Raw genomic sequence first — 23,505 nt, 5'->3', positions numbered from 1 at the left:
AAGTTTTTCAGCACTTTTTTTGTGCTGAAACGCCCCCCTCGGCTTATACATGAGTCAATTGTCCCAGAGGGCCGGGGGGAGGGGGAGCGGCGGAGCAGTGGGTCACTGGAGGCAGGAGCTGGCGGCTGTAACTGTGCCAGCAGGTAAAGAGAAATGAATATTCATTTGTCTTATAGCGCGCACAGTGACACCCGCAGCCGCCGGCTTCCAGGAGACATTCTACTCACCTTCCAGCACGTCCTCACTGCATCTCGTTGGTTTCAGCGCCAGCAGCATTTCCGGCCGAGCGATCACGTGGCCCCGCTCATTAAGATAATGTATATGCATGTCTCTCCACTTCCATAGGTGTAGAGTGCATATTCATTACCTTAATGAGCGGGGTCATATGATCGCTCGGCAGGAAGAGCTGCTGGCGCTGGAGCGAGATGCTGCAAGAGCGCGCAGGAAGGTGAGTAGGATGTTTGTTTTCTTTAAATTGTAAACATGCATACAAGGATTGGGGATAAGGAGCCATACGTACAAGGACAGCGATGGGGGAGTCATGCATACAAGGACAGGGACCGGGGAGCCATGCATACAAGGACAGGGATCGGGGAGCCATGAATACAAGGATAGGGATCGGGGAGCCATGAATACAAGGATAGGGGATATTGAGCCATGCATACAAGGACAGGGACGGGGGAGCCATGCATACCAGGACAGCGATGGGGGAGCCATGCATACAAGGACAGGGATCGGGGAGCCATGCATACAAGCATAGGGGATAAGGATCCATGCATACAAGGACAGGGGACCACGCATACCAGGACAGGGATGAGGGGACAATGCATACCCGGCTTATACTTGAGTCATAAGCTTACCCAGTTTTTTGTGGCAAAATTAGGTGCCTCGGCTTATATTCGGGTTGGCTTATACTCGAGTATATACGGGAACTAAAAAGTAATACAAACACGCGGTTGAAAAAAAAAACAAGGGTTCCTATTCAATTAATACAAGCAGAGATAGGAAACTATGAGTGAATTGCAAAACAAACTTACATTGTAATACAAGAAAAAAGCTTGAATTGGAGTTTGAGCCTGTTTTATGAAGAATAGATAAGTACATTTACCTACATGCGTATCTATATACTTATGTCTGTAGACAAGATGTCAGGAAGCAAACAGCTAATGTAAATCTAAAGAATAATGTGTGGGTTATGTAATGCTACAGTTTACCTGCCAACACCAGTAACTCACAATTTGTCTTCTCTTTCACAGCATGCATGTTCCGGTACAATGGAATATCATTCGTCTACCTCATTTACCTCTTGCTTATTCCTTTATTTTCGGAACCGACCAAGATAACAATGCAAGGTAAGATATGATGATTTTTTCAATATTACCTGAGAATATGTACATGTGCCATTAAAATTACTATTAGATAATATAATTTATATCATTTAATTTAATTCCAGTTGTGCTATATGCTGTGTTAACAGTACTTCACATCCACAACATCCACCTATCTCTTAATTTATTAGAGCAATGCCTTTCTGCTGATATTGAATGGGTCCTACTGCAAGTATAAGGCACCTTCAGCTAGAGAAGAGATCCCCAACCTGTGATTTGGGAGCAGCATATGGATTGCGGGCCCATGATGTATGGCTCGTAGCTGTCTGTCAGCTTGGTGAATTAGCATTATGTCTAACAGTTATGAAGAGAAGGTCTGATGGTGTAGCCCTGCACAGGAGAGCAAATCTAAATGCACATATAGTGGCGGCAATAAGGGAGAGGATAAATATGGTAAGCTGGAGATAGCATGATACTGCTAGTCAGAGGAGGTGATTTAGGCTGGATCCAATAGTGTTTGGTGTTCTTAATGCAGGAATACCAAATGAAAAGTGAGAACCCAGCGATGTAAGTATACTGCCTAGTATATCTCTGCATGCATTCATTAGTGATGCCTTGTCTGTCATTATACCAATAATAGAGAGTTCTAAGTGACATTACTGGGGGGCGGACTTGATGTAGTTCACGATCATCTCATAACTGAATGTGGCTGTTAAAGTAAAAAAGATTGAGGACCACTAAACTACAGTTGAAAAAACATTAATCAAATTTCCTATAGGTTATTTCAGCCTATCATTCTTATACTAAAACCATGAGTGATACCAAAGTATCCCATTTACATTAGATTGTTGTCATCCCTCTTGGTCTTGAGGAAGTGAGGATAAATCCTAAATGTTTGCTTATCACGCCTCTATCACTTTACATACAGTTATATGTCACATTTCCAACAGAACCTGCTCCTGCGACGTCTGCTTCTGTCGCAAGGCACCACCTTTTTCATTGCAGCGCTGTTTATAGAAGAGATGTGGGAACCAGAAGCTCTGGACGGCACCTGCTCTGTCTAGCCACTAAGGTTAGGGTGACTGTGGCCTGCAGTGCTGTCAAGTCTAACAGTATGGGTGTGTGCTGTCCAGCTGGAGTTATCAGCTCCTTGCTTCAGCGTATTGGAAAGCACAACACCCTACTAAAGCTGCCAGATATAGCTTTGGCTCCTCTGGTTAAGAGCTGTGATTTCTGCTCCTGCATAGTATTTGTGTTTTTTATTTTGACCTCGACTTTTTATTGATGTTTCTCCTGCCTGACGATTTTGTGACTTTCCCTCTTGGTTTTAACCCTGTTACCTGACCACTCCTGCCAGCCTGCACCACCGTAGAGCAGCTTATTCCATGGACCCAGCCCAGGGAACCCTATTTAATTCCAGATCCCTGTATACAGGTTAACGAATAAAAGGCCAGGGCAACCCCTCTGATCTGGTGAACAGAGTGGCTTGCACTAATCCTGTGTGTGATAGTCTTTTTAGAGCTGGCAGGCAACCACTGACAGAGCCTCATTACACATACACTTTACAACAACAACTCATCCCACAAAAAACAAGCCCTTACTCAGGTCTGTGATCTGTCAATGGAAAAATAGGGACTTTCCATGTCACTAGTAGCTGAAAACCCAATTGGCCATCGAAACTGCAATCCTTGTGGTGCATATGGTAATGAGTTACATATAGGTGACAAACTCCCAGCACTCACATATAATTTGAATCATGATTCTTTTATTCAGAACTTCTATGAATGTTTCAACTACTCAAGAGTTTTCAACAGGACGTGATGCTGTGAGCTAGTGAGGAGCTGAGACGTTCATACAGGTTCTGAATTAAAGAATCAAGACTCACATTATGTGTGAGTGCCACAAGTTCTTCATCTACTAGTAGCTGAAATACTGTCGAAAAATTACATGGCTTCCAATAATCCATTCAGTAAAATCCACGTTCGGAAGATCGAATGGATACTTCTGAGTCCCCCAGTGTGCCCGAACCACAGTTAACATCAACATGTCTGACCCATCCTTCTAATGTGTGATCAATATGAGATTGTGGGGGTCTGTGATATGTGGCACACCCACTAATCAGTCGAAAACTGCACGCCGCAGCCAATTTCCATTTTTGTGTTTCTTTTTTTTTCCTCCCCTTCTTCCCAGAGCGATAACTCTTTTATTTTTTTGTCCATATAGACATACAGGGACTTGTTTTTTGTTGGACGAGTTGTATGTTTGAATGACACCATTCATTTTACCACATAGTGTACTGGAAAATGGGAAAAAAAATTTCAAGTGCCATGAAATTGTGAAAAAAAACACAATTCTGACATTGTTTTCTGGGAACTGTTTTTACAGTGTACATTTTGTGGTAAAAATGACTATTCAATATGATTCTACTCATCAGTACAATTACGGCGATACCAAACATGTCCAGTGTTTTTATTATTTTAGTGGTGAAAAAAAAAACAAGTGTGCAAAAAAACATTTTTGGGGTCGTTACCATTTTCTGAGACCCATAGCTTTTTTATTTTTTGGCCGATGTAGCTGTGTGATACATAGTAACATAGTAACATAGTTTTGAAGGCTGAAGGAAGACCTTATGTCCATCTAGTTCAGCCTATTTTTAGTGCAGCTGTTCTGCACTGTTGATCCTGGATAGATAATTTTTACGCAATGAGACAATGGCATTTAACAAGTTAACATTCGTGCGCAGAGCACTGCTCTACACACGATTGCTAGAGGCAGGTCCTAGCAGTAATACACAGCCGTCACCTGCCACATACGGGCTCCATACACCCGCTTCCAACATACGCCTTATGTATACGGTGGAAGTCGTGAAGCGGTAAAGCATTGTATGGGCAGAATACAACAGCCCCTGATATTGCTTATTGGTCACAGACAAGTACTGTGCGTTACCTCCCATTCAAGTGAATGTACTTGATGGCCAGATGGCCAAGTTCTCCAAAAAATATGACATAGTTGTCATGGGAGATTTCAACTATCCAGACATTTGTTGGGAAGCTCTCTCAGGCAAAACTAACAGGTCAAGGAAATTCTTATCCTCTCTTGCTGACAACTTTATCTTCCAAAAGGTAAGGGAGAAAACAAGGGGAACTGCTACCTTGGATCTAATCCTTATAAACAGGGAGGAAATGGTTGAGGAGGTAAAAGTGGCTGGGACCCTAGGAGGTAGCGACCATGCTATTTTAGAATTTTGGATTACTAGAGGTGGAAGACCTGTGAAGACTCAGACGTCAAGGTTAGATTTCAGAAAGGCAGATTTTAAGGGATTCAGAAAGAGAATTGGAGGGATCCAATGGCTGGATATCCTTAAAGACAAAAATGTCCAGGAAGGATGGGAAATCTTGAAAAATGAAATTCTCAAAGCACAGTTGTTAACAATTCCGAAAAGAGGGAAGAATAGGAAGCATTTAAGGAAACCAGGATGGATGAACACAGAACTTAAGCACATGCTAAAAAGGAACAAAAAAATGTTTATAAAATGGAAAGAGGGAGGCATATCTAAAGAAGAATATAATGCTGTCTGCAGTACCTGCAGGGCACAAATCAGATTAGCTAAAGCTGAAAATGAACTGAGGCTTGCAAGAGATGTCAAAAGCAATAATAAAGGATTTTGGGGATATGTCAAAAGTAAAAGAAAAGTCAAAGATGCTATAGGATTTTTACAGGATGAAAATGATGAAATGGTAAGACAGGATGTTGAGAAGGCTGAACTTTTAAATTCCTATTTTGCATCTGTTTTCTCTCAGAAAGGAAATGCAACATCAACTGTTATTCACTGTCCTATTAAGGGAATAGAAGAATCCAGGATATCTATAAACAGAAAGATAGTGAGGAAACACTTAGCTAACCTAAATGAATTCAAGTCTCCAGGTCCAGATGAATTACACCCCAGAGTACTGAAGGAGATAGCAGAAGAAATTTTTGAACCCCTCTCCATAATCTTTGAAAATTCTTGGAGAACAGGAGAAGTGCCAGAAGACTGGAGAAGAGCAAATGTTGTTCCTATCTTCAAAAAGGGGAAGAAGGTGGACCCAGGCAACTATAGGCCGGTGAGTCTGACTTCTATACCAGGAAAGATCTTTGAACAAATTATTAAACAACATGTATGTCAATACCTGGATAAGAATGAAGTGATTAAACAGAGTCAGCATGGGTTTCTAACTAATAAGTCATGTCAGACTAACTTAATTTCCTTCTATGATGGTATCACTGATTGGGTGGATCAAGGAAATGCTGTAGATATAGTATATCTTGACTTCAGCAAAGCATTTGACAAAGTCTCTCATACAATCCTTATTGAAAAAATGACTAAGTATGGAATGGACAAGGCAACTGTTAGGTGGATTCATAACTGGCTTAGTGATCGGACCCAAAGAGTGGTCGTAAATGGCTGCACATCCAGTTGGAAGAATGTCTCAAGTGGGGTACCACAGGGCTCTGTCCTGGGCCCTGTATTGTTCAACATCTTTATCAACGATTTAGATGAAGGAATTGAGGGTAAACTGATTAAATTTGCTGATGACACAAAGCTAGGAGGGATAGCTAATACTAGAGAAGAGAGAGAGAGGATTCAAAAAGATTTAAATAAACTGGAGAAGTGGGCAGCAACTAACAGAATGGTTTTTAACAGGGAGAAATGCAAAGTACTACATCTGGGCAATAAAAATGAAAAAAGCATATATAGAATGGGAGGAATAGGGCTAAGTGACAGCACATGTGAAAAAGACTTGGGTATACTAATAGATCACAGACTGAATATGAGTCAACAGTGTGATGCAGCAGCAAAAAAGGCAAATGCAATTCTAGGATGTATTAACAGAAGCATAGAGTCTAGATCACGTGAAGTCATTATTTCCCTCTACTCCTCTTTGGTCAGACCTCATCTGGAATATTGTGTCCAGTTTTGGGCACCACATTTTAAAAAAGACATCAACAAACTGGAGCAAGTTCAGAAAAGAGCGACCAGAATGGTGACCGGTCTGCAAACCCTGTCTTATGAGGAAAGGTTGCAGGATTTGGGAATGTTTAGTTTGCAAAAGAGAAGACTGAGAGGAGACTTAATAGCTGTGTACAAATATCTAAAGGGCTGTCACATTGTAGAAGGATCAACTTTATTCTCATTTGCACAAGGAAAGACTAGAAGCAATGGGATGAAACTGAATGGGAAGAGACACAGATTAGATATTAGAAAAAACTTTTTGACAGTTAGAGTGATCAATGAGTGGAACAGGCTGCCACGAGAAGTGGTGAGTTCTCCTTCAATGGAAGTCTTCAAACAGAGGCTGGACAGACATCTGACTGGGATGATTTAGCGAATCCTGCTTTGAGCAGGGGGTTGGACCAGATGGCCCAGGAGGTCCCTTCCAACTCTACGATTCTATGATTCTATGATTCTATGATTCTACTGAAGTGCTCGGCAGTAGCCACCAAGCTTAGTATTTTCCGAGCACATATTGAGTTTTAAACAGGAGTCTAAATTAAGCAATTTGTAACACTATGGCCAATAGAGGAAAACATCTCATTTCCTACATGAAAACACTATAGCAAATATTGGTGTTTAGTGGAATATTCCCAAAGATACATGCAAACACGAAAAAAGTGGAGTACAGAAGAGCCACCAAAAGATAAAAAATAAATAACTTTATTTAATCAATAATGCATGCATAAATAAGATGCAGTAAACATCAGACTATAGAGGAGAATAACCAAGGACACATGCTGAAACAGCATGGAGAGATAGGATCACTATTACCCAGTGGCATGCTGGAAAGCGGTGAGGTCAGATACAAACAGTGGTATGTGACCAGCATATACAGAACCGGCAGGTCAGTAACCAAATAAGAGTCAATATATCAATCCCACCAGGCTTCTGTAGGATAGGGGAAAGTTTAACCAACTGGGATGGGGGGTGACCCGCTTCTTGCCGCAGACAGACACGAGACTGAGACAGAGTTTGTATTCAACAGGTCCATTTTTATTGGCCGTCCTTCTGACAACCACAGGAATACACTATAGCAGCTTCACATCTCTCCATATACAGGCCCGGGTACCTTCACTTCCTTTTTTACTATAATCGTGGCGTCTTCTGTGGCTCTTTTCACTGTGGCTGCCCTAGGCCCATCCACCACAGCACTTCACCAGTCTGAGCACACCGTTCAATACCCACAGGCCATCTTCGTCTGCGGCTACCATCCTCTGGGCCACCCCCCATGACCGCCTCAGCTGTCAGTCCTCTCTGGAGCCTTTCTACTGTCTCTATCTCCGCAGCAGAACTTCCTCTCTAGCGTACTCCCCTCGCTGACTGAACTTTCCAGAACCTTCCCTCAGCCTTTTATCCTCCCAGTCCTGGTAGCTCCGCCCACTATCACCTGACAGTTTCTCTGACCAATGGCAGTTATACAGTCCCACTCTTACACTCTCCACTGCCCTCTAATGGTCAAACTATAATACGGCACCCTTTCTCTTTATCTCAGCGCTTTCACACCTACACTGCACTACCCCTCAGCCTCTCACTACAGGCAGGTCTGTCCGTCAGTCCAACTTCCCTACACTTCCATGCCCCAATAGCTTAGTCCTGCTTACCCATCATCAGTGGCAGTGATCATATGTCTCCCTGCTGGCTTCTTGACATGCTTTTCGCGTAACAGCTTTTTCAAAAGGGGGGTACATTGTGCTAAGTTTCAGAGGTTTAAATAGACAATAATCCCAATGCATGCGGCGCACGCGTCCCGGAAACCCTGCGCCGCACGTATCACCCACCCCCATGGCCGACGGCACCATGTACGCATGCGGGTAAAAACAACCCAGTGACGTCAGTGAGCATGTGCACATAATACATGCGATAGCCGCAGATAAGATGAAGCAGCACTGACATCAAGGCACGCGCGCGCACTGCGGAGGCCATTTTAAAAAAGACCAAGGACGCGGCCATCCAGGAGGGCATAGAAAAAAAGGAGAAAAAAACTCTCCCATATAATACAGTATATAGTGCTAACACCGTGTTACAATTAAATGATCCATGGCTGATAACAAATCATGGTCAGCCACTAGTCGGACATCAGGATCGAAGATACAGCATACAAGTAAGACCATAATTAGCATAAGTAAATAAAGGGCTGACGTGCAAAACGCTAAAATTAGCACGACTGGCGTGCTTACGAGGGTGGATGGTCTCTCAAAGCAAGCATGTTACTGGTAACTATTGATATTGAGTCCTTATACACCTCTATTCGACATGCAGATGGACTTAGAGCAGCCCGCTTCTTTCTTGAGACAGCCAACTGGGATGGCCATTTTTCTGATTTTGTTTCGGATTTATAGGAATTTGTCTTGACGCATAATTTTTTTGTTTTTAAATACAGATTTTTTTAACAGACACAAGGAATTGCGATGGGCGCGGCGTTTGCTCCGTCCTACGCAAACCTGTTTTTTGGGAGAGACCGGTATTCCAGGGGGACGAGGCACACACTGTGGACCAAGTGTTGGGCTGGTTTCGTTAAATTGCTGATCTTATGATTTGAAAGGGTGACAAAGCCAGCCTATCTAGATTTATGCAACATCTCAACAACAATTCTTATAATTTTGAAATTTACTTTTAAATGGCATCCCAATAGGATTGATTTTTTTGGACATAGCATTGTGTGTTGAGAAGGATGGAGCCATTGAGAGGGATATGACCTCACCGCTTTCCAGCATGCCACTTGGCATGCTGTTTCAGCATGTTTCCTTGGTTATTCTCCTCTTTGTAGTCTGATGTTTACTGCATCTTATTTATGTATGCATTATTGATTTAATAAAATTATTTATTTTTTATCTGTTGGTGGTTCTTCTGTACTCCTGTTTTTTCGCGTTTGCACTTGAGTATTACCAAGTTCTAGAAATAAAAAAATGAAATGAAAATTAAAATAATGGAGCTAAAAAATCCTTTTTAGTTTTAAAAATTGAATTACGGTATTTGTTTCCATGACCCAGCATTATAAAATTTTGTGAAGTATCTGTGGGTTCAAACTAGTGTTCTGGCACTATGATGGCTATGCAAGTGGCACCTACAAGTTATTACAGTCAAATTTTCACTCCAAAACCAGATTGTACTTCTTCCCTTCTGAGCCCTGCCATGTGTTCAAACAGAAGTTAGCAACCACATATGGACTTTTATCAATTTTGAGATTATTTCTTTTACATACTGTTGGGTCAATTTTCTCCTATTAACCCATTGTTTCTAAAGCATTATATTTGTGGAAAAATTAAATGTTTACATTTTTTGTCCCAATGTGGCACTTTTGAGAAGCACCTCTAGGTCTAAAAAGGTCATTATACCCCTTGATTAGTTCATTGAGTGGTTTAGTTTCCAAAATGGTGCCATATCTGTTTTGTTTCTTCTGTTTGGTATCTTGCAGGGACACTGAAAATGTGATATGGTGTCCAAAATCTATTTCAGCCAAAATTGCACTCAAACATCAAATAGCACACCTTCCCTTCCCCAAAAATTAGTTTCGGACAAAATTGCAAAATAAATTGTGTGCTCCTGCTACCCCTGTGAAAGGGAAAATTTGGGGCTAAAAGACTATTTACACAGAAAAAGACTATTTTTTAATTTTCACGTCCAATGTTATAAACTGTAAGACAAAAAGGTCAGTACACCCCTAGTCACTTGTGGGTGGTTTCTGCTGTTTAGGTATCTCAGAAGCTCTGCAAATGTGACAAAGCATCCACAGTATATTTTAGCCAAAATTATGCTCCAAAAATGAAATAGCTCGCCTTCCCCACAATTCCCTGCCATGCGCCCAATAAGTACATTCCAACGGCATATAGAGTATCAGTATGTTCAGTAGAATGTGCTCAACAATCTTTTGGGGCATTCTCTCTCTTTACTGGTTGTAAGGATGAAAAAAATGAGGCTAAAGCAAATTTTTTGTTGAATTCATGTAATTTTTCATTTTTTTCATTTCCTGCAGTTTTGAACACTTAGGGAGGGGCAGTTTGTAAAATTGTTTTACTTTTGAGGTTTTCTGATATGTTGACATTTCAAAGTCACTTCAAAACTTTATAGGTCTGTGTAAAAAGAGTTGGTAAATATTGTTGAAAAAATTAATATTGCTGTCAGCCTAACAAAATTAAAAATGCATTTAAAAAATGATGCTGATATAAAATAGACACATCTGAAATGTTATTTATTAACTGTGAGGGAATAAAAAAGAAAATGCTAAAAATTGCACATATTACTAAACTTTCACCAAATTTTCATAAATAAATATAAATTTTATCTACCTAAATTCACCAATAACATGAAGTATAATGAGTCACAAAAATATTGTCAGAATCATTGGGATTGGAAGAAGCACAATTGTTATCATATAAAGTGACACATGAGATTTGAAAAATAGGGCTCTTTCAGAAAGGTGAAAACAGGCTTCGGTGACAAGGAGTTATAAGCACATTGCAATTACATCCATTTATTAAGATGAGACAATCACTTTAAAGTAATAAAGAAATATTGCAAATTTACTGAGAATCACTATAGCAAACAATCTCTAGATTATTTTCTAACTGTACAGGTAAATATGAAGCATAATCTTAATACAAACAATCTTACACTGCAGGACTGAAAGAAAATTTATGATTAAAATGTTGAATAATTAATGATAATGCTTGCTTCCTATCACATCATTAATGTAAATAACACATGTACAGAAAAGCTCTAACAACTTGTGTGTTATGAGCAAGTCAGCAAATATATAGATGACACAATGTTACTGGGTCTGGTGTGGATTTTATAGTCTAAACCAACTTAAGGCTGTGTGCACACGCTGCGGAAAAGGTGCGGATTCATCCGCGCGGATTTTGTACAATCCGCAGGTGAAACCGCAGGTCAAAAGACTTGCGGTTTTACCTGCGGATTGCTCTGCGGTTTTGCCCTGCGGTTTTTCATCTCCTCAATGGAGGAGATGGCAAACCGCAGGAGAATCCGCAGAAAGAATTGACATGTCAATTCTTTCTGCGGATTGAAAACCGCAGATAATCCGCGCGGAAAATTCCGCACCGTCTGCACTGCGGTTTTTGATTCCCATAGGGAATCATTGTACTGTACACCGCAGCAAAAACTGCTGCGGGTCCGCAGCGGCCAAAACCGCTGCGGAACCGCAGCAAAATCCGCAGCGTGTGCACACAGCCTAAAGGGGTTTTCTGGTCTCAAGAAGCATTTCTGCAGACTGATGCTGAATCATCACAGTATGCAGTGTGCAGTCTTCATCCAGTGTGAGATGACAGTCATGTGACTGCAATGATACAATTTGCACACTTGCTGTCGCGTGTGGTCTAGCTTTGCTCAATACCCTTAAAGACCCACTAAAGCGTTTTTTTTTTTTTTATTAGTTTTACCGCTGGAGTGGTGTCACTAATGTAAGTTCACTTGCTGAGCTCTCAGAGATATTGTTACCCCCAGCCATGCAAGGATTTCAGTTTTTAATTTGATGTATTCTTTGGCATCCTGGAGGGTTAAGTCATATTACGCCTTTTTGGGTTCACCAGTCAAATAGGGGGCCAGTACCTCTGCCCACTGCTCTGGTGGTAGGCTCTCACGCTCTGCTACCCAGGGGTAGCCTCTCACTACTCTGCTCGAACACAGTCAAAAAGGCTTCTACATCGTCCCCCGGGGTCATTTTCTGCATGGCTCATCTTACCATTTTCCGCGCATACAAGTCATCACCTGGATATGGGGAGGAGACCACTGGCCTCACACGAACCGCCTCTGTAAGGAACTCCATTTGTCGTGTTAGCGCCTCCTGCTGCTGTTGTTGCTGCTGCTGAAGCTTATTCATTTCACAAGCTCCTCCATGCTGCCGGACATCTTGCTTTGAATGGCGGATTTCACCCAGGACATGCAGTTATGCTCAGTCTCTATACGTGTTCCTGGAACGCTGCCCACACTTAAAACACCACGTGTGAGGGGTTGTCATGCTTAGCTGCTTCGTCATGTAGACACAGGAACACTTTGGTGAAACACCTGCTGGTTTATTGAAGTCAGCATACACCAAGGCAGGGTTCAGAAAACTAAAACAGAGCCTTCCTGGTTTACCGGAAAACAAAACAGTCTATAATTTTAAATTGAACCTATCAGCTGTTTTGGCCGCTATGAGATACGGCCACTGCCTTTCAGGGCGTATCTTCAGCATATTACACTGATTGGTCTCATCAGGGGAAATGCTGAAGACTTGTATCGGAGTGAGGTGGAAAGAATATGTGACTGGTGTAAAGCCAATAATCTTGTACTCAACACTAAAAAAACTGCTGAGATGGTTGTGGATTTTAGGAAAGATCAACATGAGATACTTCCAATCTACATCCATGACGAAGTGGTTCTTAGGGTCACAGAGACCAAATTCCTTGGTGTTATCATCTCTCATGATCTTAAATGGGGGAAAAACGTGGATGCTGTTATAAGAAAAGCACAACAGAGGATGTTCTTCCTGCGTCAGCTGAAAAGATATGGTTTGTCTAAGAATCTGCTGATCTTATTCTTTAATGCTGTCATCAGATCTGTGATTTGTTCCTCTCTGATAGTCTGGTATGGGGGAGCCACTGCGCATGACAAACTCCGCTTACAAAGGACTTTCAGAACAGCAGAGAGAATTATAGGTTCCCCCCTGCCTAAAATCCAGGATCTTTATGATAAGAGTATTCGATCCCACGCATTGAAAATTTCATCCGATCCTTCTCACCCGGGACACTCCTCATTCCAACTACTCCCTTCAGGACGTCGCTTCAGAGTCCCCAAATGCAGCACCAACCGCCATATGAACAGCTTCTATCCACTCTCTGTTCAACAATTAAATCGTCATGTGTAGACTATATACTGTATCTGTCTTGTTAGATGTTACTTGTTGTATCTGTTGTTATATATTATGTTGCCTCTTTGCCACAAAGAATTCCTTGTATATATGTAATATGTACTTGGCGATAATAAATTTGATTTGATTTGATTTGATTCTAGCATTCTGCATGATAAGAAAAACAAGTTTTATTATACTCACCCTGGGGGGGTGGTCCGGTGCGGCCCGGTCCGATGGGTGTCCCAGCTTGCTTCATGGCTCCCCGGCATCGTGCTCCTGTGCAGGCGTACTTCTCTGCCCTGTTGAGGGCAGAGCAAAGTACTGCAGTGTGCAGGCGCTGGGAAAAGTCAGCGAGACCCAGCACCTGCGCACTGCAGTAATTTACTCTGCCCTCAACAGGGCAACACGGACTTTCAAATCCCTCCAAAGGTTTTCTATGGAGTTGAGATCTGGAGACTGGCTAGGCCATTCCAGGACCTTCATATGCTTCTTACGAAGCCACACCTTCATTGCCCTGGTGGTGTGCTTGGGATCATTATATCATGCTGAAAGACCCATCCACATTTCATCTTCAATGCCCTTGCCGATAGAAGGAGGTTTGCACTAAAACTCTCACTATACATGGCCCCATTCATTCTTTCGTGTACATGGATTAGTCGTCCTAGTCTCTTTGCAGAGAAACAGCCCCAAAGCATGATGTTCCACCCCCATGCTTCACAGTAGGTATGGTGTTCTTTGGATGCAACGCAGCATTCTGTCTCCTCCACACATGAATTTTGTTTCTGCCAAACAGTTCTACTTTGGTTTCATCAGACCATATTACTTTATCCCAATACTCTTCTGGATTATCCAAATGCTCTCTAGCAAACTTCAGACGGGCCCAGACATGTATTGGATTAAGCAGGGGGACACATCTGGCACTGCAGGATCTGAGTCCCTGGTGGCGTAGTGTGTTATTGATGGTAGCCTTTGTTATGGTGGTCCCAGCTCTATGCAGGTCATTCACTAGGTCCCCCCGTGTGGTTCTGGGTTTTTTGCTCACCGTTCTTGTGATCATTTTGACCCCACAGGGTGAGTTCTTGCGTGGAGCCCTAGATTGAGTGAGATTATCAGTTGTCTTGTATGTTTTCCATTTTCTTATTATTGCTCCCACAGTTGATTTCATCACACCAAGCTGCTTGCCTATTGCAGTTTCAGTCTTCCCAGCCTGGGGTAGGCTACAATTTTGTTTCTGGTGTGCTCTGACAGCTCTTTGGTCTTTACCATAGTGGAGTTTGGAGTGTGACTGTTTGAGGTTGTGGACAGGTGTCTTTTACTGATAACAAGTTCAAACAGGTGTCATTACTACAGGTAATGAGTGGTGGACAGAGGAGCCTCTTAAAAAAGAAGTTACAGGTCTGTGAGAGCCAGAAATCTTGCATGTTTTTAGGTGACCAAATACTTATTTTCCACCATAATTTGCAAAATAAATCTTGCCAAATCAGACAAGGCGATTTTCTGGATTTGTTTTCTCATTTTGATTCTCATAGTTGTGGTCTACTTATGATGTCAATATACAGTATATGTGTGTGTTTTGACTAATATTTCCTTTGAAAATGATGTGTAAATGACACAGAGAATTGCTGTATTTAAAGGCTCATATTAAAATCACATTGCAGTCAGATAGCAATTGCACTGCATTCGGATATAAATCCGATGCTAAGTGTGAAAATCGGATTGTACTCTCATGACACTGGCATGTCACTCGTCTGTTTTTTCTGTCCTCATATTGGAACTTTTTTTTCCACACATATAGATATGAGCCCTTACATTGAGAGCTTGTGACTATTACCTCTGACTTTCGGTCATTCACAAGATGGCAGTGCAGGACTGGAGCGGCACTGGGAACAGCTGAAGACAGTGGCTTTCTAAGGCCGGAGTCACACTAAACGTATGAAAAATTGGTCCGAGTTTCCATGCCAAGAGTTACACGAGTGTTCTCCGTATGGTCATCCGTGTGTAATGCGTTTTCAATACGACGATGTGATTTTCTCGCACCTATGATAGCCGTATGACATCCGTATGACATGCCTATGGCTTTTCATTTCTCACTGATTTTCCCTGTTGAATTTAATGGCTCAATGGGCTGTACTGAGGAAAATTTGGGCGTATTTCTCACAAGCTACATGGATGGTCCGTGTGGTGTCCGAGTTTTTCTCGCACCCATAAGCTTGCATTGGTGAGTCTCAGACGATAAACGTGTACAATCGCAGCATGCTGTGATTTTACACGCACGTCGAATACTCCTGAGAAAATAAATGGTGATGTGAGTTGCCCCATAGATTAACACTGGTCTGAGTGCTATGCAATGTTTTCTTGCATGGCACTCGTCCGTATTCTATGGTAGTGTGACTTTGGCCTAAGTATTATTCTAGGGTCAGGGAACATGGATTATTGAGTGATACCACTCAGTGCTGAAATAATAATAAAAAAAAAGTTGCAAAGACATCTCCTTTCTTATGCCATAACGGAGTATAGAGGGGGTCCTCACAAATATATGGAGTAGAATTTAGAGCTCGTCAGCAGTGGATTCAGGCATCTTTACAGGACCCACATTGATCTTGCAAATGCCTGTGATGTACTGTATTCAGTTATATATAACTGCTAAGCCAACAATATGGCTGCCCCCACTCCTTGTAGGCGATGGGAAACAACAATGGAATTTGCTGTAAGGAAACATCTGATGAACTTTATCTCACATTTCTAAATCACAGCTTTGTTCATTCATAAATCCTTGTGGTGAAGCAACTTCAGTTGCTGCATCTCCATCTTGTACACAGAATTTACCAAATGTTAGGTCTGTTTTTTAATTGATCATTCTGGGAGGACTGTGATTAAATTCTAGGAAATTTCTAAACCGTGAGTCATATTAGAAAATTCAATTAGTGGTTAGTTGACAGTTTGTTTCTTTTGATGCTTCCAAGTTTCTTGCCTTACAACAACAATCTATAGTTTATGCTGGACAAATATTTTCAGTTTACAAACTGGAAAAGTATTGAGCAGAAAAATACAAAATATTTCATTAAAATGTTTACTTTTTTATGTCACTGTTTTTTGTGAAAACCACCAAATGTTGCTTATATCTTAAGAAAAACTACACACTGCGCATAAATGTGCACAAACAGCAGCATTAGAAACATGTATTCCTGTGATAATAAATGTAATTTAGCTCATGCAGTTCAAAGGCTGATATATAACATTTTTTATTTCATGTTTGCTTTTTTGTGAAAATATAGTGAATAACTGCATATTCACTGTACCAAAATCTCAAGTTCAATCTTATATCTTATTAAGACATATTACAATATTACAAGATGTGAGTGCAACGGCGCTCCATTGAAGTAAAATGCAATTATTTATTTTGATATATTTAAAAGCATAAAAGAAAACCATTAAGGGCTAGGTCACCCCAAAACAGGACCCAAATTAGTCAGGCACAAAATGTATGATACTGTAAAATATTGTGTTAAAGGGTTAAAGTGAAGCTACCAACATGAAATGACTTATTGTTTCAATCAGGTTTTTGTGTTAACTAACCCATGATACGCCTTTTAACAGCAGCAGTTAAGGGTACTTATTCCTCAGCGCTGCTTTTTAACGGCGCTGAGAACTAAGGTTATAGCGCCTTCCAGCATCGGAAAATCTCTCAGGTCTCTGCTGTCAGGGGTAGTTGAGACCGACGGAGAACATGATTCAGGTCGGTTTTTACCTTCCCCAGTCTCGTGATCACCGTTATTCACGGCATAATTGTGATCGCAAAAAAAGTAAGATTTCCCATTCATTTCTCTCACCTCTGATATGATCTGGCATACCAGAGGAGGGAGAAATGGCATCTCCCCTAACCCCATTGGTACCTCTGTTATCCCTGGACCCTGCAGCTCTGTCTCCCGACCCTCGGCATCTTCCTGGAACAAAATGGTGGGCGCATGCACAGTGTGCCCACCGAGATCTGCAGGCACCCGGCAACAATAGTAGATTTTTCCTATTGCTTCATTTTGATCACCATGATAGACCCTATCACAATGATCAAAATAAAAAAATAGTAAATCAAACCCCCCTTTATCAACCCTTTAGTTAGGTAAAAAAAAATAATAAAATAAGAAAAGTATTTTTTTCCGTTAGGGTTGGGATTAGAGCTTGGGTTAGGTTTGGGGCTAGGGTTGGGGCTAGGGTTGAGGTTGGGGCTAGGGTTAGTGTTGGGGCTAGTTTTTGGGCTAGGATTAGGGTAGGGGCTAGGGTTAGGTTTGTCGCTAGGGTTATGGTTGGGGTTACAATTGTGTTGGAATTATGGTTGTGGTGTGGGGGTTACAGTTGTGGTGTTGGGATTAGTGTTGTGTTGGGGATACGGTTGTGTTGGGGTTACAGTTGGGTTGTTGGGGTTAGGGTGGTGTTGGAGTTGGGGTTAGCGTGGTTAGGGTTGGGATTAGGGTAGGGTTGGGATTAGGGGTAGGGTTGGAGTTAGAATTGGGGGGTTTCTACTGTACATAAGGGGGTCTCCAAACGCGACATGGCGACCACCATTGATTCCAGCCAATTTTGCGTTCAAAAAGTCAAAGTGGTGTTCCCTCCCTTCTGAGCCCTGCCATGCGCCCAAACAGTGACTTTCCTCCACATACGGGGCATCGGTGTACAACAAATTTTGTGGTCCATTTTTTCCGGATACCCTTGTGAAAATAAAAAAGTTTGGGTCTAAAGTAAATTTTTTGTGAAAAAAGTGAAATGTTCATTTTTTCCTTCCACATTGCTTTAGTTATTGTGAAGCACCTAAAGGGTTAATAAACTTCTTGAATGTGGTTTTGAGCACCTTGAGGGGTGCAGTTTTTAGAATGGTGTCACTTTTGGGTATATTCTGTCATATTGACCCCCCAAACTTTACTTCTAATGTTAGGTGGTCCCTAAAAAAATGGTTTTGTAAATTTTGTTGGAAAAATGAAAAATCGCTGGTCAACTTTTAACCCTTATAACGTCCTAACAAAAAAATAATGTTTCCAAAATATTGCTGATGTAAAGTAGACATGTGGGAAATGTTATTTATTAACTATTTTGTGCGATATGACTCTGATTTAAAGGCACAAAAATAAAATTTTGAAAATTGCAAAATTTTCAAAATATTTGGCAAATTTCCATTTTTTTCATAAATATACACAAGTCATATCAAATAAATTTTAACACTGACATGAAGTACAGTAAGTCACGAAAAAACATTCTCATCAGAATCAGTGGGATCTGTTGAAGCGTTCCAGAGTTATTACCTCATAAAGTGACAGTGGTCAAAATTGTAAAAATTGGCTTGGTCATTACGGACAAAATTAGCTCTGTCACTAAGGGGGTTAAAAATACATTTAGTAACTTTACAATTTTCAAACTGGACACTGGGCATTTTTATGAGCTCACTTCCTGTTGTTACAGGAAATCAACATTTACATTATCTACAATGACCAAACTCTGACCCTGTATTTTGTATTGAAGCATCTAATGAGTGTGTGCACAGGTGATTGTGAAGGGAGGGGAGCAGGGTCAGCTGTGACATCATCTATCATGATTGGTGGATCGATCCTCTGTTATGTGCTTTGTATACAGGTGTTACCTCCAATTGTACTTCTGTCTTTACTGATAAGGGACCTTGCTGAGATCTCGTTCTGAAAGGACAAGAAGTACAAGTATAAAAAACTCTACTGACCACTGTAAAAATTGCTAAATTACACATTTTGTTTTTTAATAATTGTGATATGAAAAAAACATTGCCAACAAATTTCAAAGAATACATTTATAAAAACCTTACCTTACCCATTTATAAAAAATGATTTAAACAATAAATCATTTTCTGGTGATAGCTTCCATTTAATATGTATGGCAATGTTCATGGTATGGGTAAATGTTACCCTCTTCTTGACGGAAACATTTCATTTTTGAACTGTCAACTTTTTTTTTTTGCTTAACGTTTAGTGTATGGGTTAAATAATTTTCTATTGTGATAAATCAGGCTTTTGCAGATCTTGCAAATGTTTATTTTTTATGTTTGAAAAAGTGAGAGTTTTATTTTTTTTTATTTTTGTATATTTTTTCTAAATGTTTTTTTTTCCACTTTTCACATAATATTTTAGTCCCCATGGGGGAATGTAAACCTGCGATCTTGTAAACATTTGTTCTAATTACTCCAATACCACTATTTCAGTATATAATAAAAATGATGGTCTCCTATGAAGACCAGCTCTTGGATAGACTTCACAATAGTACCAAAATGGCAGCAAAAACAACCATCAACATGCCCCAAGCTGCTATGGCAACTTATCATCACACTTTACGAAGGGCGAATAGAAGTCTGAATTAGCACACCAGTGGGATTTTGCCATTTACAATGGCGCCGTCAATGATGGTTGTTCGAATCAGCATGCCAGGAGTATTGCACCACTTTAGTGTCGCTGCTGATGCCTGCCAATTTGTGTGGTAGGCACAGATCCTGAACCCACTACATATACCCTCATACAGCATGCACTATACTTCTACATCAGATGTTGGCAATTTTGCAGTAAATAGATTATACTATAGAACTCATTTACATTCAGTGTGATCCTAATCTAGGATGCTATCTTTCCAACAAAGGAAGGTGCCCAAATACACATGCCACAACTTTTATTTTTGTGACTGTTAGAACTGTGTTTGCTTTAGGTTAAGTTCAGACGATGAGTTGGTGAGTTTTCGACCCTGCATATTTTTACTTCTCCCAAATAGCAGTGTTCAACAGTTTCAGGATGGAATCTATCTCATGGGCAGTGTGCTTCTTTTTTTGTGAAACGTAAACTGACCTACGATGCATGTGTGAAATCTGCAGCATGTATTCTTTTCAGTACATTGAATTGTATATGCAGATTATCTCCATAGAATTGCTTTGTATGTGGAAATTTGCAGATAAAATATGCACAGGTGCATTTAATGCATGTCCGCTGCAGAAAAACGCACTGAAAGTGCATGTAATGAGCACACGAGTGTATCAATAAAGTTTTGTTAAAGCCAAATACCAGGAAGTATGAAAGCAACTTAATTTAAAGGACATCATACCAAAAAGAGATAAAAATGCACAGCATCAAAAAAGCAATCAGAAGTTAAAGGGAGAAATGTAAGTAAAATAATTTATGCAATAAATGCTGAAATAGTGCAAAAAAGTCTGAAACACCAAATACTCATAGTGGGAACGTAGCCTTAGTGCTTCTTCTTGTTTCTTTTGTGGATGCATGCGTGGAATAAATGAATCAATTAGAAGCCTTGACATCCACAAGATTGTTATGTGCTTTCATAGAAAAATAGATATATACACTAAATAAAAGGTTTTTATTTGTATTGCTTTAATGGTTGAGTACTCTCTTGGTGGATGTTCTCTGATGCAGATTTTGCAGCAAGTATGTGATATTAGAATGACTAAAATGCACTTTTATAAAACCTGAGCACCAAGTTCATCTTATGTGTGAATTTGTGTGGAAAATAAACCTTGCGACCTCTGTCTAAACTAATTAAAGCACCACTCCAGTGTTTGTTTTTCAGTTCTGGAGTGGCGCTTCAAATGTAAGTCCTCTACCCCCAGTCACATATTCACCCTCTGACTTCTTCACCAGTTTCTATCTTGTGATAGTAGCTTCTGACTGGGCTGAAGTCAGAAGCTACGTTACAAGCTCTCTATAACTCTATATAACTCTATGAGAGCCAGAACAAGGCAAGAATAAGGCTCTTGTAGGCTCTCACTTGTATTGAAAAGTGACCTACGCGCAGCTCCATTAAACACTGGAGCTGCAGGAAGGTCTCATTTTGGCTTAGACCGAAGGGAGTGGCGGCGAAAACAGATGAAAATGCCAGAAGGTGAGTAACAGAGAGGGTCAGGGGACTTACATTTAAAGCACCATTTCATCGGTGCAAAAAAAATGCCGGAGTGGTACGTTAAAGCAGGGGTCCCCAACCTTTTTTGCACCAGGGATCGGCTTCAAGCAAGACCATTCTTCCATGGCTCGGCAGGGTGAGGATGGAGGTGTGTCAGGGGTGGGGCTTTGATCATAAGGGGCGGGGCTATGGACATCCCATCCTGTATACATGGCTCTGCTTCCACTCTCCTATCCTGTATACATGGCTCTGCTTCCACTCTCCCTTGTATATATGGCTCCGCTCCCACTCTCCCTCCCTTGTATATATGGCTCTACTCTCCCATCCTGTATACATGGCTCTGCTTCCATTCTCCCATCCTGTATACATGGCTCTGCTTCCACTCTCCCATCCTGTATACATGGCTCCACTCTCCCATCCTGTATACATGGCTCCACTCTCCCATCCTGTATACATGGCTCTACTCTCCCATCCTGTATACATGGCTCTGCTTCCACTCTCCCTTGTATATATGGCTCCGCTCCCACTCTCCCTCCCTTGTATATATGGCTCCGCTCCCACCCGTGTATGTATGGCTGGGCTCCCCCATCCTCCCCCATCACACTTACCCTCACGTCGCTGAACTTCCCTCCCGTCGCTGAACTTCCCTCCCTGCATCTCGCGGCGCTTCAGCTTCTTCCTGTGCGGAGCGGTCATGTGCTACCGCTCATTAAGGTCCATGAATATGGACGCCACGCCTATGGGAGAGGAGTGGCGTCTATATTCATGACCTTAAATGAGCAGTACACTTGACTGCTCAGTGCTGGATGAAGCCACCGCGCTGACAGGGACCGCTATGCAGGGTGAGTATCAGCTGCTACACAGCCGCCGGCTCCCCTTGTGTCCGCGGACCGGCAAGAGCACTGCAACGGCTCAGTGCTGGGCCACGGACCGGTGGTTGGGGAGCCCTGCTTTAAAGTGTTATTCCTAAAATCACATTATTTTTCATAAAACACGGTAAATGCATGCTTATTGTTAATATACAGACTAAGCCCAACATAAAGTTTCTTTTTTGTACCTTTGTGTATTTTTACCTTTCTATCTGTGCTTCTGTGCATCCAGCTTCATATATCTGAATGGGAGGTCCTATTATACAGCTAAAACTACATCCCATCATCACTTGATTGTCATCAGTGCTGCAAATCCTCACTCCCTCTCCAGTGTGCTCCTCCTAACCTCACCTCTATGAATTATCATCAAGCTAATCTAAGGTAGAAGTGCATTATGGGTGTACTCACTGCTTCTGTACAGTACCCTGCCTGACTGATTTTATCTTCTGCTGTCTACATCAGTATAGGTGCCTGTGCGTTGTAACATTATTGTTAGCTGGGATCTTCTGAAGCTCCTCTCTCCTGCACACCTCCACAATAGAGCTTGTAATTACTAGGCAGTGCAGAGCTGAGCTGTGCTTGTTGCATGCTGCTGAGAGATCATATGCCACAATGTAACATTAAAACAGCACTGGAAATATACAATACATTTATTTATATATCATGTAATTTGATACAACTCTGATTTAACTTGATGATATTTTATAGGTGGTGTGAGGTAGCGCTGTCTTTCAAGGTTGGGGGACACTCGCTTGGCAGCGAATAAGTCACATCCAGCATGGGTTTTCATAAAGCAGTATAGTCCATGCGGTTTATTTCAGCTTCATAAACCATCACAGCAACAGAAAACAGCATACAGTCAGCATTGCGTCCATTACAGAGTTCAGCTCTGTTATCCTTGCATCACACAAATTATGCACTGTTAAATGCGCAGGCTTTCTAGCCACCAAGTTATCTCACCCACGTCAGGGTTGCCTCGTGCTGTTTCACCATGCTGCACGTTCATTCCCTCCAGGGAACTAACAGGCACACATCGCCATTACGCACAGCGTCCACCTGTGCTGTCAGGCAGGAAGCCCTATGTCAGCGGGACCTTCCACTGGACCAATCGGGTCCCTGCATTCACCCACATGTGACCAGACCTCAGGTACCTTATATGGTCCATAACCACACCCACAGGTGATCACATGGCTATGACCTCACCCAAGGTCCTATTACACACAACCACACACAGGCTTCCCTGACACATTGTGCCAACCAAAAGAAGAAAAAGGAGTGCAATACATATAATGAAGTGCTCGACAATGCAATAAAGTAAAAATTGTATTTATTAATTAATTACAAATAAGTGTGTACAAAAATTTGTTAAAATTAAGTATATCATCCAACCCTAATTAGTATATGTACCCAGTGCAAACCAAAGCAACAAAGCTCTTTGATGGCGTATAATAAAATTATTTTACACAGAAGTGTTATAATGACCATAAAAAAGCGGTACTGTTACATATATACAGGCAG

General features: G+C 41.3%; 1 protein-coding gene across 1 annotated transcript in view; it reads left to right on the top strand.

The window, feature by feature from the left end:
* The first annotated feature begins 1,261 nt into the window (after window positions 1-1,261).
* Window positions 1,262-23,505, top strand: part of PIEZO2 (piezo type mechanosensitive ion channel component 2) — a 438,513-nt gene continuing 416,269 nt past the window's right edge. Inside the window, exon 1 of the mRNA XM_073550976.1 lies at window positions 1,262-1,352. Within this exon, the coding sequence (XP_073407077.1) occupies window positions 1,262-1,352 (91 nt within the window). The remainder of the gene's footprint in view (window positions 1,353-23,505) is intronic.

Source organism: Dendrobates tinctorius, unplaced genomic scaffold (genome assembly GCF_039654945.1).
Source record: "Dendrobates tinctorius isolate UK_male_01 unplaced genomic scaffold, ASM3965494v1 ptg000171l, whole genome shotgun sequence".
NCBI lineage: Eukaryota > Metazoa > Chordata > Amphibia > Anura > Dendrobatidae > Dendrobates > Dendrobates tinctorius.
This window is presented reverse-complemented; position numbering and strand designations above follow the sequence as displayed.